The sequence below is a fragment of the Haliotis cracherodii genome, unplaced genomic scaffold (genome assembly GCF_022045235.1).
Source record: "Haliotis cracherodii isolate W230 unplaced genomic scaffold, xgHalCrac1.p SCAF_2, whole genome shotgun sequence".
Lineage (NCBI taxonomy): Eukaryota > Metazoa > Mollusca > Gastropoda > Lepetellida > Haliotidae > Haliotis > Haliotis cracherodii.
This window is the reverse complement of record NW_027266275.1, coordinates 12,392,583-12,408,413: the sequence shown is the minus strand read 5'-3', so window position 1 is coordinate 12,408,413 and position 15,831 is coordinate 12,392,583. Positions and strand designations below refer to the sequence as shown.

At 39.4% G+C, this 15,831-nt stretch overlaps 1 protein-coding gene and 1 pseudogene across 2 annotated transcripts; both read right to left on the bottom strand.

Moving 5' to 3' along the window:
- Positions 1–615: 615 nt before the first annotated feature.
- On the bottom strand, positions 616–4,893 carry LOC139468698 (uncharacterized). Of its 2 annotated transcripts, none has more exons than XM_071250818.1 (3): positions 4,842–4,893; positions 2,988–3,270; positions 616–2,535 (listed from the first exon to the last, which is right to left on the bottom strand). In XM_071250818.1, exons 2-3 carry the CDS (start codon positions 3,268–3,270, stop codon positions 1,478–1,480), a joined length of 1,341 nt encoding a protein of 446 aa, XP_071106919.1. In that variant the 5' UTR covers positions 4,842–4,893; the 3' UTR covers positions 616–1,477. The 2 variants fall into 2 exon arrangements, with proteins under 2 accessions (XP_071106919.1, XP_071106918.1); XM_071250817.1 differs by lacking the exon at positions 4,842–4,893 and adding an exon at positions 4,392–4,459.
- A 3,613-nt stretch (positions 4,894–8,506) lies between these two features.
- LOC139469405 (uncharacterized) lies at positions 8,507–10,359 on the bottom strand (annotated as a pseudogene).
- Between the last annotated feature and the right edge of the window lie 5,472 nt (positions 10,360–15,831).

Below are 15,831 nucleotides of genomic sequence, written 5' to 3'. Positions count from 1 at the left end.
CGCTTCACTCATACTTGACACCATTTGACTGTCAGTCGAGAAGGAAAATATTTTTGAAGCAGTACTGAGTGCTGTCACTAAACCAATGTCATGCGTGTGTGTGTGACACCATTCCTGTCACTGTTGTGCGATTACCGTCAGGTGTAGCAAAGGTGTACCAGAGACAGTTATACAATAACAAGCAGTGACAGCTATTTCAAGATGTTGAAGAATGATATATAATTAAAATAAGAGAACGGAAACGCCTAACGACAATTACACAATCACCATATTGGAATAACAAAGGCTAAAAGATTTACGAAATCTACCATTCTGTTACATGGTGTGTATGACGGCGCCTGTAACCATTCGTTCGGTTATTCCGGAAATAAACTATTAGTACCACAGTTAGGCATGAACGTTGTGCCATCAGAACACAACACGCCTCATTTGATAAATGAGACACACAAACACAAAAAAACCAAGTAAATGTTGCATAATTATACGAGGACAACAGGTAAACCTTGACGATTACTAAATATTTAATGAAAAGAGCTAAAATGACTTTTTTAGAAAATGAAACCTCTGAATGAACACTCAAAGAATATCAAATGGTTGGTAGGAATATTTGTGTCCACTTTATTTATAAAATATATCATATGTTACATATTGACATATATGACGAAGTTAGGCACATACTACATATATCACAAAGCCAGGTAAATACTACACAGATAGTGAATATAGGCAGTACACAGAAGATGGATACAGGTAAATACTACAAAGATGATGAATACAGGTAACTACTACATAGATGATAAACACAGGTAAATAACATACAGATAATGAAGCCAGGCAAACAATTTGCGACTTTCGTGCATGGACATAGTATAAAACCAATAATTATCAATGACGTGGTTATTATGTATAACGACCTCGCAGCCCATTATGACGAATAAAACAACATGGTTATTCAAAAACAAAGAAAAAGAAGATGTATTTTGAAGACAAATTCTTGAACAATTTGAATAAATGTTAAAGAGGGAATTATTTGTCAGATTTTATCACAAAAATTGTTCTCTGTGTGTCCTGAAAAAAAAGCATTGTGAAAAAATAAATTGTTTGGATTCTCCTTTCCCTACAAAATTGCGTGCCCTGAAGAAATAACATCATGTCTCTCACAACAGTCCTCCAACACTGCAATACCATTATGGGTTGGGTCGAAATTGTAGTGTCATCTTTATTTATGCTTCATATACTACTATTTTACAGAGAATAATTGTATATATATTTAGCATGCTAAACGTTGTGACATAGAACATGTACTTTGTGAGTGTCAATAGTTTTCGTTTCTGACACTAATCACTATTGTTTTCGTCCACAATCCTGTTGAGGACTTGGTTTGTTGAGCGGATACTTATCATTCTACTTGGTACTGGATCTCGACAAAACCTGGTTTTGTGTCCGTTGTCTTGATCTCTCTTGTAGCACGATCGAATTAGTATTGACTACATTTGTACTCCTTCACTTCAGCATTACAACAGATAAAGAAGGATTCGCGTGTATGACAGAAAATACTCTTCAGGCCAGACACGTTACCGTCTGACGTGAGGAGGTCTTTGACAAACACTCCCGTCTTTGTCAGTTGTATGACCTTGTTGGAATTACTCTCCACCAGAAGTATGTCTCCCGTCCTGGCAGTGGAAATACCATGAGGAACACCAAGTGCTCTGTCTCCGGTAGGGACGTAACTCCACACAACATCCCCCTCTGATGTTAGACATGTCACAGACTTCTCCCCCCAGTCAGACACGAGTATGTTGCCCTTGTTGTTGACACATATGTAGTCGGGGTAGGTAAATAGTCGCATATTGTTGTATGCATTAACTGACCTCAACACGAGCCCCGACATATCCAGGATATCAACACAATAGTCTGTACTTGCTGCTAGAGATGAAGGACTCAGAACAGCGAGACTGTAGTACCCAGTACGTGTTGTGATGGTTGATAGCAGCACCAGGTCAGGGCTGACACCCACCGTTACAATCTCACATGATTCGGGGACAGCAACCAGTACCTGCTTCTCTTTCAGCTGTGTTACACCCCATGGAGATTGTTTCACACGACCCGTACTGAAACGTGGCGTCTTTTTTCTGGTGTAGAACGATGTTATGCAGTGATTGTCCCCGTCGGTGACTACAACTGTCTGTACACCGTCTACAACCAGGACTGCGACGTCACGGATATTGAAGGACATTTTGCCGCTGATCCGATAGGTATCAATGGTGTTAACCAGCAGTGGTGCCTTCAGATTGCCTTTACCTTGGTTATTGTGGTCAGCCGTCTCCCTCTGTGGAATCGGCTTGTCGCTTTTACTCTCTCCCCCCTTATCTCTGGTTTGCAGGTCAAAGAGGTCATGGTTACTTGACATAGGGCTCACCCAATGTATCTTCACGCATCTTTCACAGAGGTCTACTTCGCATTCAGGACACCTCAAGACTCCAGCAGTTATCTCCCCTAGTTGCTGACAGATTGTGCAGCAATTGTTTGTTAACACTGCAAACAAACATGGAATGATGTGAGTATTGTCCCATGATAATTGAAATCTATTTCAGTTAATATAAAATGTCTTTAGTGTTTAATACTCAGACAGAATGTAACAGCATAGACGTAAACAAACCAGTAAATCAAACAGTAGTTACAACTTACATGCCAGGCCTCAACGTTAATCAACCTGTAACTTACGGGGTAGACATTTCTTTTCTCGTTGATACATGTTATTGTCTAAACATAACACCATTTTGCAATTCTAATATGTTTTATATACCTGTTTTCACTCACTATTCATGGCATATTTTGTAAACAACTTTGGTAAGTAATATAGATTTCTCAAATCAACAAATATTCTTTTAAGTACATTTAAATTTTATATTCTACGTTTTAATCAAACAAGACGTATCAATATAAATAATAAAATAGGTTCAACATTTAGAACGTTTCCACTTTACCTGGTTTGTTTGTCAACTTCTGTAGAATGATGCTGGGTTTGATCTGCCCCGCCCACTCCTCCACTGGCCTGCTGGGGTGGGGGACCATGGTATCTTGTCCACAGCAGGCACAGGGGATCGTCTTGGACTGTACAGCATCTGGTCTGGTTTGGATGTACTTGGTGATACATCTCTGACAGAAGGTGTGGTGGCAGGTTAATGTACACGGGTCTGCGTTCGTCTCGAAACAGATGGAGCACGTCAGGAAATTATCCTTGATTTTGTTTCCGTTCCGGGTTGCCATCTATTAAATGCATTCACAGTTTAATTAATTATACATTTCATTTTCTTCAAAACAATAATGATATGACTGAGCTTGATTCGTATCGTTTTACAACCATAATATATATATCGTTTTAATATGTACACACGGCTGCAAATATACTTTTACCCTTCCTCTTTATAATGACTCAGGTTACATCATTCAGGGCTTCAATAGAGCTTCCAAGAAGTCTTATGGTGTACATGAGGAGGACATTTCCAAATTGGACGCATCTGTGACAAAATTGTCCGATGCAATTCCCTATTTTGACTTTACCATATGTTCTCCTGTGTTTTATGGTAAATAACTGACTTGACTTTGCATGTATTTGTAATGGATACCACCGGTGGGGCAGGATACTCTCAGCTTTTCGCGAACACTGGTATCATCACTATTTGATAGTGATTCATAGACACATGTTCATGATACAGTCGGAATTGTATTTGCTTTTGGAAGAGATCTCTTGTGGCTGTGGAGAGGTCATTGTCGCTTTTATGTACCGATGGATCGGTTGATAACGAATTTATCTTATCGGCATTCATGCGTACAGGCAAGCCGTATTGACAGCTGACAGACGTTACAATTAAACCGAGTTGCTTCCCTTTACCCACTGCATTCGAACAAACATAGGCTCATTTCAGAAACAACTTATTCCGATGAATATCTGATATGGCTACATGGTGATTTGCATGAAACCCACGCAAATCTACGTGCATTTGCACACATCTGTATATTTTCACATACGTGTAAATATATAATTTTAAATTCCAGTTTGCAAAAGTGTGTACCAATATTTATACAACTTACTTGCCAGTTCTCACTTGACAAAAGAATGGTATATTCTCCTACATGTGAAGACACAATCGAGTGGCATGTATACCTTGTTATTCCAAATATGTGAATGCATGCATACAAGAGGGGTATAATTTCAACACTGCCGACAAACTGAGTCGGAATCAGGCTGAAACCTGCTGTCGTATATATTCTGATAGTGGACGTCGGGGCTCCATATCACCTTTAACATATAGTTATTTTGTAGACGTGCATATAAATGTCCAGACTAAATGATGGCCATTGTAATTACCACCAGGCGTGCCAATTACCTGAATTAAATGCATTGCTTTTATGCCCCGAGGGATCGGTTGACAAAGAGATGACAATACAGCATGGTACATGGTACACAACATGGACAATTAGTATCAGTAAATGTTTGAATTTCTCTAATCAACGTGTGCATTCATCGGAATTGAAAGAACTTCAATGGCTAACTTGCACATCGTATGACCTCTGATGGCAAATATAGTGCAGTATCCATGCGAGTTCGGCCCAGTGCGATGTGATATAACACCACCGTGAGGCTATGTTTTAAAGTGATAGTGAAAGTAGGCGACTTCCTTGTTACAGCATACCATAACACTGATATCAAGGTCTGCTGATACACATATATGTCTAGCAGATAATAAATGATATTTGACAAAACCCAATTAACGCCCAGTATCAGTTACCAGTTTGACAATATCTGTGTTGACAACAAGATGTATCTGAAAGTCTACCTGTCAGCAGGCTGTGTCTGCGTGTGGACTGCTGCACTCGGCTGAACTCGCCCTTTTCCGTAACTGTTTTGTCGGCTTGCCCAAATCGTTTCCATTCGGCTGTGTCCGTAAAAATATGCATCCGGCGTCAGAAAGTTTATATAACATAACGTAAGGATTACATACTGTACCGCAAAATACGTAGGGATATAAAACCTTATAGACGATTTGCTTTGGAAACGACAGAAGTCGACTCGTGAAATAATACCAATGCATGTATAGTTCCTTGGTCACAACTACACGCAAACATGTGCACGTGCATCAGGTGACGGTCCTTCTTTTCATTGATTCCCGTGAGTAGTGTCTCACACAACACTCATCTCTGTACCGTCTCATCATCGTTTGGTGACTGATTAACAGAGCGACGTCAGTAACACTGGGGACGTCTTTGGGCAAAAGGAATACACGCAGGGTTACCCCCATTGCTGCATATATTTTTGACAGAGTTATAGCCCTTACTGCACGCTTTTCAACATTAACTCATATTCTCTACATAAACCAAAAAAAGGTAATATACCCCTGGCCGGGGAGAGTGATAACGCTGTTTTCTTGATGATATGTATCCTATGAGTTACCCCCATTGCTGCACATATTTTTGACAGAGTTATAGCCCTTACTGCACGCTTTTCAACATTAACTCATATTCTCTACATAAACCCCAAAAAGGTAATATACCCCTGGCATGGGAGAGTGATAACGCTGTTTTCTTGATGATATGTATCCTATGAGATATAGGATGTAAGAGATAAACATCATGTATATTATCGCACGAAGTAAATGAAAATCTGACTTGTCTGAAGGATTGAAAGCGAGGTTATCAACTGTGTGAACCTCTTTGATAGAATTACAGATACATTAAATCATGAATGTTAATTAACAAAATTGATTGTTTAATTCAATGAGTAGATTTAAGGGTTTCTTCATTTTGGAGAACACGTGGCTTCATATGTTACATGTTGGTTCATGGCATGTACTCTCTGCTTGTGACATTATCATAATCATCTGGAATCTATAGCGGGTAAAGATTTAGGGTTTTATTGATGAACGAGGGGTGACTGAAGAGTTCTGACCTTAACTGCAATACAGAACCCATGCGTTCATTCCTTACAGGCTGCGTTTGAACCAAATAATGAACCAGGCAGGCATGTTTTGGCAGGCATCAGGGTGACCAGGTATTCTCTGTTGATGAAATGGAGATAATTAGAACAGCAACTCATCCTTGCATGGGGACAAAGTAGCAACTTAGGGGATGATTTTGTCTCCCTTTGCCCCTGTTGAGAGGTGGATACCGAATTTCAAGAGGGGAAGAAAGAGCCCCGAAGATAATCCAAGATCAGGATCGAAGACTCTCAACTTCGCCACGACGGAAAATGTTGATGAAATACATGATATGATAATGGATGATCAGGTCACTTCACGTCACACAGCCAATACAGTCTGAGAACATTCTGAGGAATGAACTGGCATGACAAAGGTTTCAGCACCCTGTGTCCCAAGGAGTCTGATTAGAAAAGCTCCAGTTTCGTCATCTCTTACGGGAACTTTCGTTATTTTTAAACGGATGTTGCTGATTTTTTAAAGCAATTTGTAACCATGGGTTCACCACTATCAGCCAGAGACTAGACAACAGTCAACGCAGTGGAAACATCTGACGTCTCCTCCTCCGAAGAAGGCGAAGTCAGTTCCATCAGCTGGGAAGGTGATGGTTCCAGTTTTCTCAAATTCCATGCAAATCCTACGGGTGAACTCCCTACCGACCATTAATGGCAAATATATGCCAATCTGACTTTTCAACTGTGTTATGATATCAAGGCTAATTTTTTAACGTTGTTGATACCTCATTAAAGGTGTGTTGTTTCACCACGACAACGCACCGGTGCACAAGTCTGTTGTTGCTATGGTTTCAATGCATGACCGTGGCTTTAAAGTCCTTGAGCATTCTCCATCGTTTACCATATGGGTATATGGTTTCTACTAAACTTGACCAAAGAACTTTCTGGCAAGCAGTATGCAAATGATGAAGTCAAGGTCATTTAACACCATCCGGAGGAAGCCATCTACACCAGTGAGAACCAGATGCTCCATCAGCTCCAGAGGGACCGGACGGTCGGGGAAAGATTGGTTGACAGTACAATTTAGTGTTGTATAGGATATGTGATAAAGTTGGTCCACAAACTAAGATTAATTTTTTACTTCATTAGTTTTACCCATGGTGATCCAGGGTAGAATATATATAGGTCTACACCAAGCCATGCTTGATGAAAAAGTGAAAATGCTTGTAAGAAGCAGCTAATGGGATCGGGTGGTCAAGCTCACTGACTTGGTTGATGCATAACATCGTTTTCCAATTGCATAGATCGATGTGCCTGATATCAATCACTGGGTTGTCTGGTCCAGACTCCATTATTTACATACCGCCGTCATGAAGATCGAATATTGCGGCATTAAAAACAAACAAACCAACAAACTTCATGATTGTAATACTGTTAAGACGTCGTGACTCATTTCCAAACTGCTCAGCACCTAGAATACTGCGGTTTCTGTATAGGAGTTGAGAGCCGGCAAGATAAAGAAACAATAGGCAGCACAATCAGTGCAGTCTTCTACATAAAGAGAAAAAACAATACACCATGTAATTTCCGTAAAAGGCGACTATGCTTGTTGTAAGAGGCTACTAAAGGAACCGGTGGTCAAGCTCGCTGACTTGGTTGATGCATGTCGTCGATCTAAATTGCGTGGATCGATGCTCATGATGTCAATCACTGGATTGTCTGGTCCAGATTCGATTATTTACAGACCGCAGTTATATAGATGGAATATTGTTGAGTGCGGCGTTAAACAACAAATAAACAAGTAAACAAACAGAACATGAAGAAAATGCAGCAAGGATTTATTTCTTGAAATGGGGAATTAGGCCCATTGCATAATTAATAATTTGCATAAGAAGGATTGAAGCGCTTAATGCTTACCAAATATTAACATTCAAGATCAAAATATTTCTGCATTGTGTGGGCAAAGTTACAATGATGTTTGTCATCAGCGATTACTTTTCAAATTAACAAAACGTTCTTCGTAGATTTCTTGTCACAATCATGGTGTGTGTTTCCGTTCAAACGGCGGATTTCATCATGAAACAAAGAGATGGGATCTAATCTTGAGGAGAATGTTGAATCCACGCACGCACATTGCTATCGTGCGTCTTTTAGATTTCAACACATTGATGTTGATTATGATCGAATTAAAAACTACACCACTAAATTATTACTTCTACTGTTGTTTTTCTGCACTGGGAGCAGCGAGCATGTAAGTCAATTTTGACGTTCATGGCTATGTTTTTGTCGAAACCGTCGTAAAAATATAACCGCCCACTTTTACACTCATGTTGATGGCATATCATTTGGTTTAAATTGTATGGGCAATGTTAAATAATGTTATTCATTTTGTGACCAAATGAATAATTAGACGGCACCGCAGGTTTTTGTGAAGACTTTTATTGATACTGAGTGTTCTATACATTGGCTGGATCTATTTTCTCCACATCTTTTTCATATAAATAGTTCCAGAGTAACCGCATCCACATCATGTCACATGCAGTCAATGACAAACATTGAAGCCACAGCTCTAGACTAAACCTTCATCTTTCGCTTTCTTTCAGACATATACTCTTTCACTTCCGTGTATGTACAGAGAAAGAGGGACCCGTATTTACCACAAGATATATCACACATATCTTTTGAAATTAGGACATCCCTGACATACTCCCCGGACTCTGTCAGTTGTATCACCTTTTTGATGTCCCCGTCTACAAGCAGGATGTCTCCTGTGCTGGTAGTTGTGATACCACGAGGTTCACTGAGTGCTCTGTCTCCGGTAGGGGCGTATCTCCACACAACATGCCCCTCTGACGTCAGACATGTCACAGACTGCTTCCCCCAGTCAGACACGAGTATGTTGCCCTTGTTGTTGACACGTATGTAGGTGGGGTAGCTAAACAGTGTCTTGTTGTGTGTTGTCATTGACCTCAGCACGTGTCCCGCCATGTCCAAGATATCAACATAGGCAATACCACCTGCTGCTAGAGATGAAGGACTCAGAACAGCGAGACTGTAGTACACCTTGCTTGTTGTGATGGTAGAGAGCAGTACCAGGTCAGGGGTCACTTCTACTGTTACAATCTCACTGAATTCAGGGACAGCAACCATCACCTGGTTCTCTTTCAACTGTGTTATTCCCAATGGAGAGTAAACCAGGGGAAGTCTATTTTGACATGGATGATTGTTTCTTGTGTAGAAAGATTTCACACACGTGTTAATGAAGTCAGTGACAACACATGTCTGTATACCATTGACAACCAGGACTGTGACGTCACATAGATAAGGCTTATCATCATCATCCGCCATCCTCCCGTCTATCGTGTCAACCAGCAGAGCTGTCTTCATCTCTGGCTTCATAGACTCAATGGTGACGACAGTTTTACAAGCTCTGTGGTAGATGATACAACATGTCTGACAAGCAGGCTACTGACAGTCTTTACAGTGGAACTCTACATTGTTACTCTTATGTTCTGTACACTTGACTCTCCGTCTGCCCTTTGGTCTGGATGACAGATCACACAGGTTATGATTCTGAAACATAGGGCTCACCCGGTGTGTCTTCACACATCTGTCACAGAGGGCCACCTCACACCCATGACACCACAAGGCACCTGGAGTTGTCTCCCCTATTTGCTGACAGATCGTACAACAGGTGCTTGACTTCTCTGTTAACACAAATACGAACATATTTTTCTCTGAAACCTCACAAAATGGAAACGCTAAGGAAGTAGTCTTAATTTATTTCAGGGAAAAAATCCCGATCAAAATTGATGAAATTTTTTCAATGTCTCTGGAATTAATAATATTTTGTAAACTGCGATTAATCAAACTAAATAATACAACTGGTTGTACTTGTTATAAACGTGTTATCACTTAACTTGTTCATCTTCAACAAAAAGAAATCATCAAACTGGATTGACACTCGTTAATTATGTTTAATGTTTCGTGTACAAATTGTTACATATTTGTTCAATATTATTTCATAAGTGTATCTAATTCTTAAACACAATAGACGTATCAATACGAATGCCACTACTGGTTGAACATATAAATTTTGTTTTCACTTAACCTGGCGCATCTTCCTCGGTCCCGAGGGTGTCAATGAGGCCCTGTATAATGATGCTGGGTTTGATCTGCCCCGTCCACTCCTCCACTGGTCTGCTGGGGGGGGGGGGGGGGGGGACCTTGGTATCTTGTCGTCAGAAGGCACAGGGGATCGTCTTTGACTGTACAGCATCTGGTCTGGTTTGGATGTACTTGGTGATACATCTCTGACAGAAAGTGTGGTGGCAGGTCAGTGTACACGGGTCTGTGTACGTCTTGAAGCAGATGGAGCACGTCAAGAAATTTTCCTTCACTTTCTTCTCCAACTGAGAAGTAGCCATCTGTTAAATTCGCATATTATACCGTTATAGTTTTATGTATATATATTTAGTGTACTAATACAAAAGACAACGACATAACTGATCTGGTCTCATGGAAGTGTAAAGATTTATTTCCATTTGAGTGTGAATATATATGCAGATGTACATATGTGCACCGGAGCACACGTGGCAAAGTGGTTTTACGTGCCACTTCCGCTGTGAGTTGTGTCTATTAGGCGTGTTCGGGTGTTGAATCCCAGTTCACCCTGAATGTTTCTAAGCGCGTTTGCATCATACTCGTGCACGTGGATTTTACCAAAGTGGCATCATAAGGCCTGCATCTGCACTAGAGTGACAGCAAGAAACTCTGGGTAGGAGAGTGAGATATTAAGCCCTTCGTAGGAGATATTAAGTCCTACGTAAGAGATAGTAAGTCCTACGTAGGAGATAGTATGTCCCACATAAGAGATAGTAAATCCTACATATGAGATAGTAACTCCTACATAGAAGATACTAAGTCCACGTAGAAGATAATAAGTCCTACTTAGGAGATACTAAGACACAAAAAAATTTACCGTGGCCCTACTACGCTTCCGTAGAAAACATTCCGGGCCTTAATCCCATTTTACAACGATTTCAACTTATCAAATTCCGGAAAACACATTGTCATTTTACATTACTGTTTACAAACTGAAAAAAGTTAGAAGAATGTTTTGGATGTTAAACAGAATCTTACCAAAGAATCTTTTGATATCAGATATACCAACATTTGTCGACAAACGTTTTTGCGTTTTAAATTTTTAACGACTCGTGTTGATATATTTGATATCAAAGATTCTTTGGAGAGATTCTCTATTATGTACCTTTTAACCTTCCTTATAACTCATGTTGCTAGGTTTGTCAGCACCATGCCGTGCTCGTAGGATTCACCAATGTGGTGAACGTCTGAGACAAGCATATGACTTCCACATTAGCTGAAACGCCCTGATATAACTGGAATACTGTTCAACCAGCGTTAAACACAACTCACCCACTCCATTGCAGGAAACATGCATTCGTTTGTAAATGTTTTCGCATGACACCTATACAAATCCGCTTATAGAATTTACACACATATGTACATCTGCACGTACACATGCTATTTTCTTGTTTACAACTGAGTTCGTTAATTTCATAAAGGAAAATGTACATTTACTCAAAGGCTTTACAACTCGTCCTTTTCCGAGACCGATCACTCGGCTAGTAAATCGCAAGAACTCGCCCCTGTCCGTAAACACAAAGACGACTCGGCCGTGAATGTGAGCCGAGCGGGTAAAACTACAATAACAGGCCTGCGTCTGAACACACTCGCGAATAGAATGTTTTTTTAGCGTTAATAGTTCATCCGTTTAATTTTCGCCAGTCACATATTTACGAAGTTACTTTTTTAGAAGCTTCTCTCCTAAATATATTTAAAATATACAACAGCATTTTCAAAAAAATATAGTTCCAACACTCTAACTGTAAACAAAACCTGCACTCGTCTGGAGTGATCACAGCGAGAATTGACTACAAACCGTCAATGGTTCAGTTGCTTTTGAATTCTTACAAAAGACTTTGTTCGTTCAAACACTGTTGAAATGACCCGAGTTGACCTTGGCAGATGGACATTTCTCCTCTTGACCTCTCATTAGTATCATCATCTTTGGCAGCTAAATGTTATTGGAAATTACAGTAAAATAATGTCATGTAGAATAAAGGCAATAAACATCACTGTACGCACATAGAGACATTCGTGTACATTGTCGTACCTACCTTCAGGGTTGACTACAGTTGAAAACATCGCCGTGTCATGCCTGTTTGTCTAAATGTTCTGCTCTCTAGCTGGTGGGCGTAAACATAGTTATCACATGATAATCAGACATCCAAAATCCAGGTCGAATCTCATAAGGAAAGTACAACACGTTACTTCCTTCTACAATAGTAAGTGATTGTGTTTAATTGATAAACAAATGTATCCCAGTTCAAAAACGTGTTGTCTTAAACTATGTGAAAACTGGTAAATCTACGTTTTTACTGACTGGGTCAATGCATTGATAACAGCGATCGGCATTGCTCGCCCATTTCCGTGATCAGTCATTCGGTATGTGCAGGAAATATTTTGATGCGGATGATGGATTTTAAATGATCAAAAGTGATGACAGTAATACGCATTAATAGTTGCGCCATTATATATGCCCAAAAGGAGATCAGTATTAACGGTTCAGTGTGTCGTCTACAGTCTCATGTGCCTTATAGAACTATCCGTAAAAGACAAAAATCGATGACAAATTCGCTTTTTCGATGATAAATGTCTCTCTTCAACGACGCTAGAAATATGTGACCATTTGCTTGAGGTACAGTAGAATTTAGTTTGGTAATGTGCGTGCGCCTTTCAGGTCTAAATACTTTGTTTATTGTCTTGACAAACTTCTACTTGAAATGAAAGGAGGTCTTTTTAAAGCATCTGTCATATGAAACATGAAGGTTCATCTTGGTATGTAGATAAAGTATCCAATTGGTATATTTTCGAATGACTGCAGACTGTTTAGTAACACGAAAATCTTGTCAGCCAATCCAATTACCTATTCTCTGTTATAACATACATACAGAAGCGTTCTTTCTTTACATTTAGACCCTTTAATCTTGATCTCAGCATTTCAGTGTACATCGAGAAAGGTCAGAGATTTTGACTGCATGATCATTTAAGAATATCCTCGCTGCGACCAAACTATCGAAGTATCGACTTGATCCGTGTCTAGGATGATAGTGAGTCTACCGCAATCTATGAATTCACCTTACTGTCTAATTAACACATCTTTAATCACCTTTCAATGATCGACCAGTTGAACAATGTTGACTCAAACATGTAACCGCCACAGGTTCATTAACAACTTCCGAAATGTCTTGTACTTGATGTAAATGTATTACGACGCGCTGTCATTGTGATTGACTTACTGAGGTATTTCTTAACATACATTTCTCAACTAATGAGGATATTATTTGAATGTATTTGTTGTAAAGAAACTACAAAAGTTGTTCCTGTTGAACATGTTGAGCATACATAAGGACATGTCACCTCTCGGTTTGAGGAACTTTTGTATTCCGCGATACAACTGGTGGTTGTATGGCTGTCAGTGTCTGGTGATCTAGATACTTTTAGGTACAAAATAGTGACACAAAAGTTCCGACGTTCATACAGTCTGGCACTCACTCTATGAAGGTTGATACTCCAATAAACTCACACAAAGTGAAAGTCAGTTCTTAAATGTTTCCACGACTGACATGGCAATATTGACAATATCATCTTTCATCAATCACTGCCGGTATCAAACATTTCAAATTGGCACGTAACCAACATACATTGTTTTAAAGAAGCATTGCCCCGACGGTTGACATGAAAAACATCTGTCTCTTCTGTAACACTCCGGTAGCTTTTGATGTAGCACTTTGGACTTGTGACTGGTACATCACGTGCTTTGATTAACATGTGGCGATGTACTGTTCCCTGTTGTGATATGTTTTCGTCAGAGTATTATCATATACCCTTCACTTGTTCATGTCACTACTGTCTCTGTCACCACTGAGTCCTCCAAGGACAGATAGCATTTCACGCTACACAATCTCTGTGTGTGTAAACTTTAAAGCTCGGCTTCACATGATGTAGTAAATGCCATAATTCAGGTGGCGCCGAATATTGAATGACTCTGACGTCTAATGGACTCTGAAAGCCATTGAGGAATGTTCGCTACGATCATTACAATTTCTTTCATGAAGAGAGACTTTTATCTCAACTATATTGCGTTTGCAGTCACTTCTAACTGACAATATACCCCCATGTCCTTGTGAGTTCTGTCATTTCATTGAAAGTGCATAATGACTCTGTATCATTGCTGACTACTTGCTTATTTCATGATTACAAACGCTAAATCTGGAATGTCTATCCGTCTCTTTTGTGTAGCCTCATATATAGTTTGGTACATTTTTGTTCCCTCTTGGTATATGTTCGCATGGGGCATGCATGCCGAGTTGGGTTATATTCCAACTCTCGGTATTCTCCAGGTCGGTTAAACCCCGTTTTTCCTTTACACAGTGAATAATGTCAATCGCTACATTGTCTGGTGCAGACTCGACCTCTTTACTTTCAGCTCTAATTTTGCTCAGTGTGGTGTTAAACAACAAGTACCCGCGTACATTCCAGTTTGGTGCCTCAGATCTAAAAATTGTGTGCCTGTCATGATTTATGTGTGAAAGATTCCCAATCAATACTGAACAGTTTATGAGTTGAAAATCGAACCGTGTCCACATTTTACATTATTTCAGTCAGAGGTATTGTCTTGGAAATGCAAATAATAATTAGAAAAGAGACTCAGCAATAGACAAACTTTCCTTATGTGTATACAAAGTTTTACAATAAATTTCAAACAGCTCCTGGGTTTTGCTCGGGAATGAATCCAAATGAGTCTGACTTGCCACCTTCGAAACGCAAAACATAAAACGCTTGAACAAATCCCGAATATCTAAAGGTAGCATTTTATTGGTGTGTATAGGTTATCCCGGGGAAGCGACTCCTGCCTTTTTAAACTTATGGCGGTTGAACCCGACCCAACGACGAGAAATCGAGTAAAGACATTTAAACAATTTTGACTTGTTTCAAATATATACTTGAATATATTTTCTTATTTGCAGAAATTTGTCCAGATATGTGAATTACATTTTACAATGATGAAAACACCATTTCTTGGTTCCACAATCCACATGCACCATGGGACATTATTGCAGCAAAATATTTTATGGGAAAGTTGGCGACTCCTGCCTTTTTTAACCTATGGCGGTTGAACCCGACCCAACGACGAGAAATCGAGTAAAGACATTTAAACAATTTTTACTTGTTTCAAATCAGCAAGCCTCAAAATGAACTGGCAATTAGAGAAATGGAAATTAAATGATTTGTTGCCAAGGCTTCAAAGAAGGCACGACTCGATTGTAAGTATATGACGGATTTGACTGTAATTCTCTGATGTGTGTTTTAATTAGAAAATAATAACCTACATATCATGAATATTCTTAACACGATTAGCGGTTATTGCGTTATTATGCAGGAATCATTTTTGAATATATTTTCCTATTTGCAGAAATTTGTCCAGATATGTGAATTACATTTTACAATGATGATATTCATATAGGCTTTGCCTATTTATCAATCACCATTCACTGTAGGAGTGGAATTATATATTGTTAAAAACGCATTGAAACACAACCTCATTCGCCGTCCATGTTATTGCGTTTCTTTTTCATCTTTAGTCTACGCCATGGTATAACTGAAAACAGTTCAACATAGTATTAAATCATATTTTAATTAATTATCAACTCATTCATGCATCTACATGCTCGATTTACAAAACTCTAATGTTGGTTGACACGAGAACAGATTTATATGGTGCATAGGATATGTTAAAATAGGTTCACAGATCG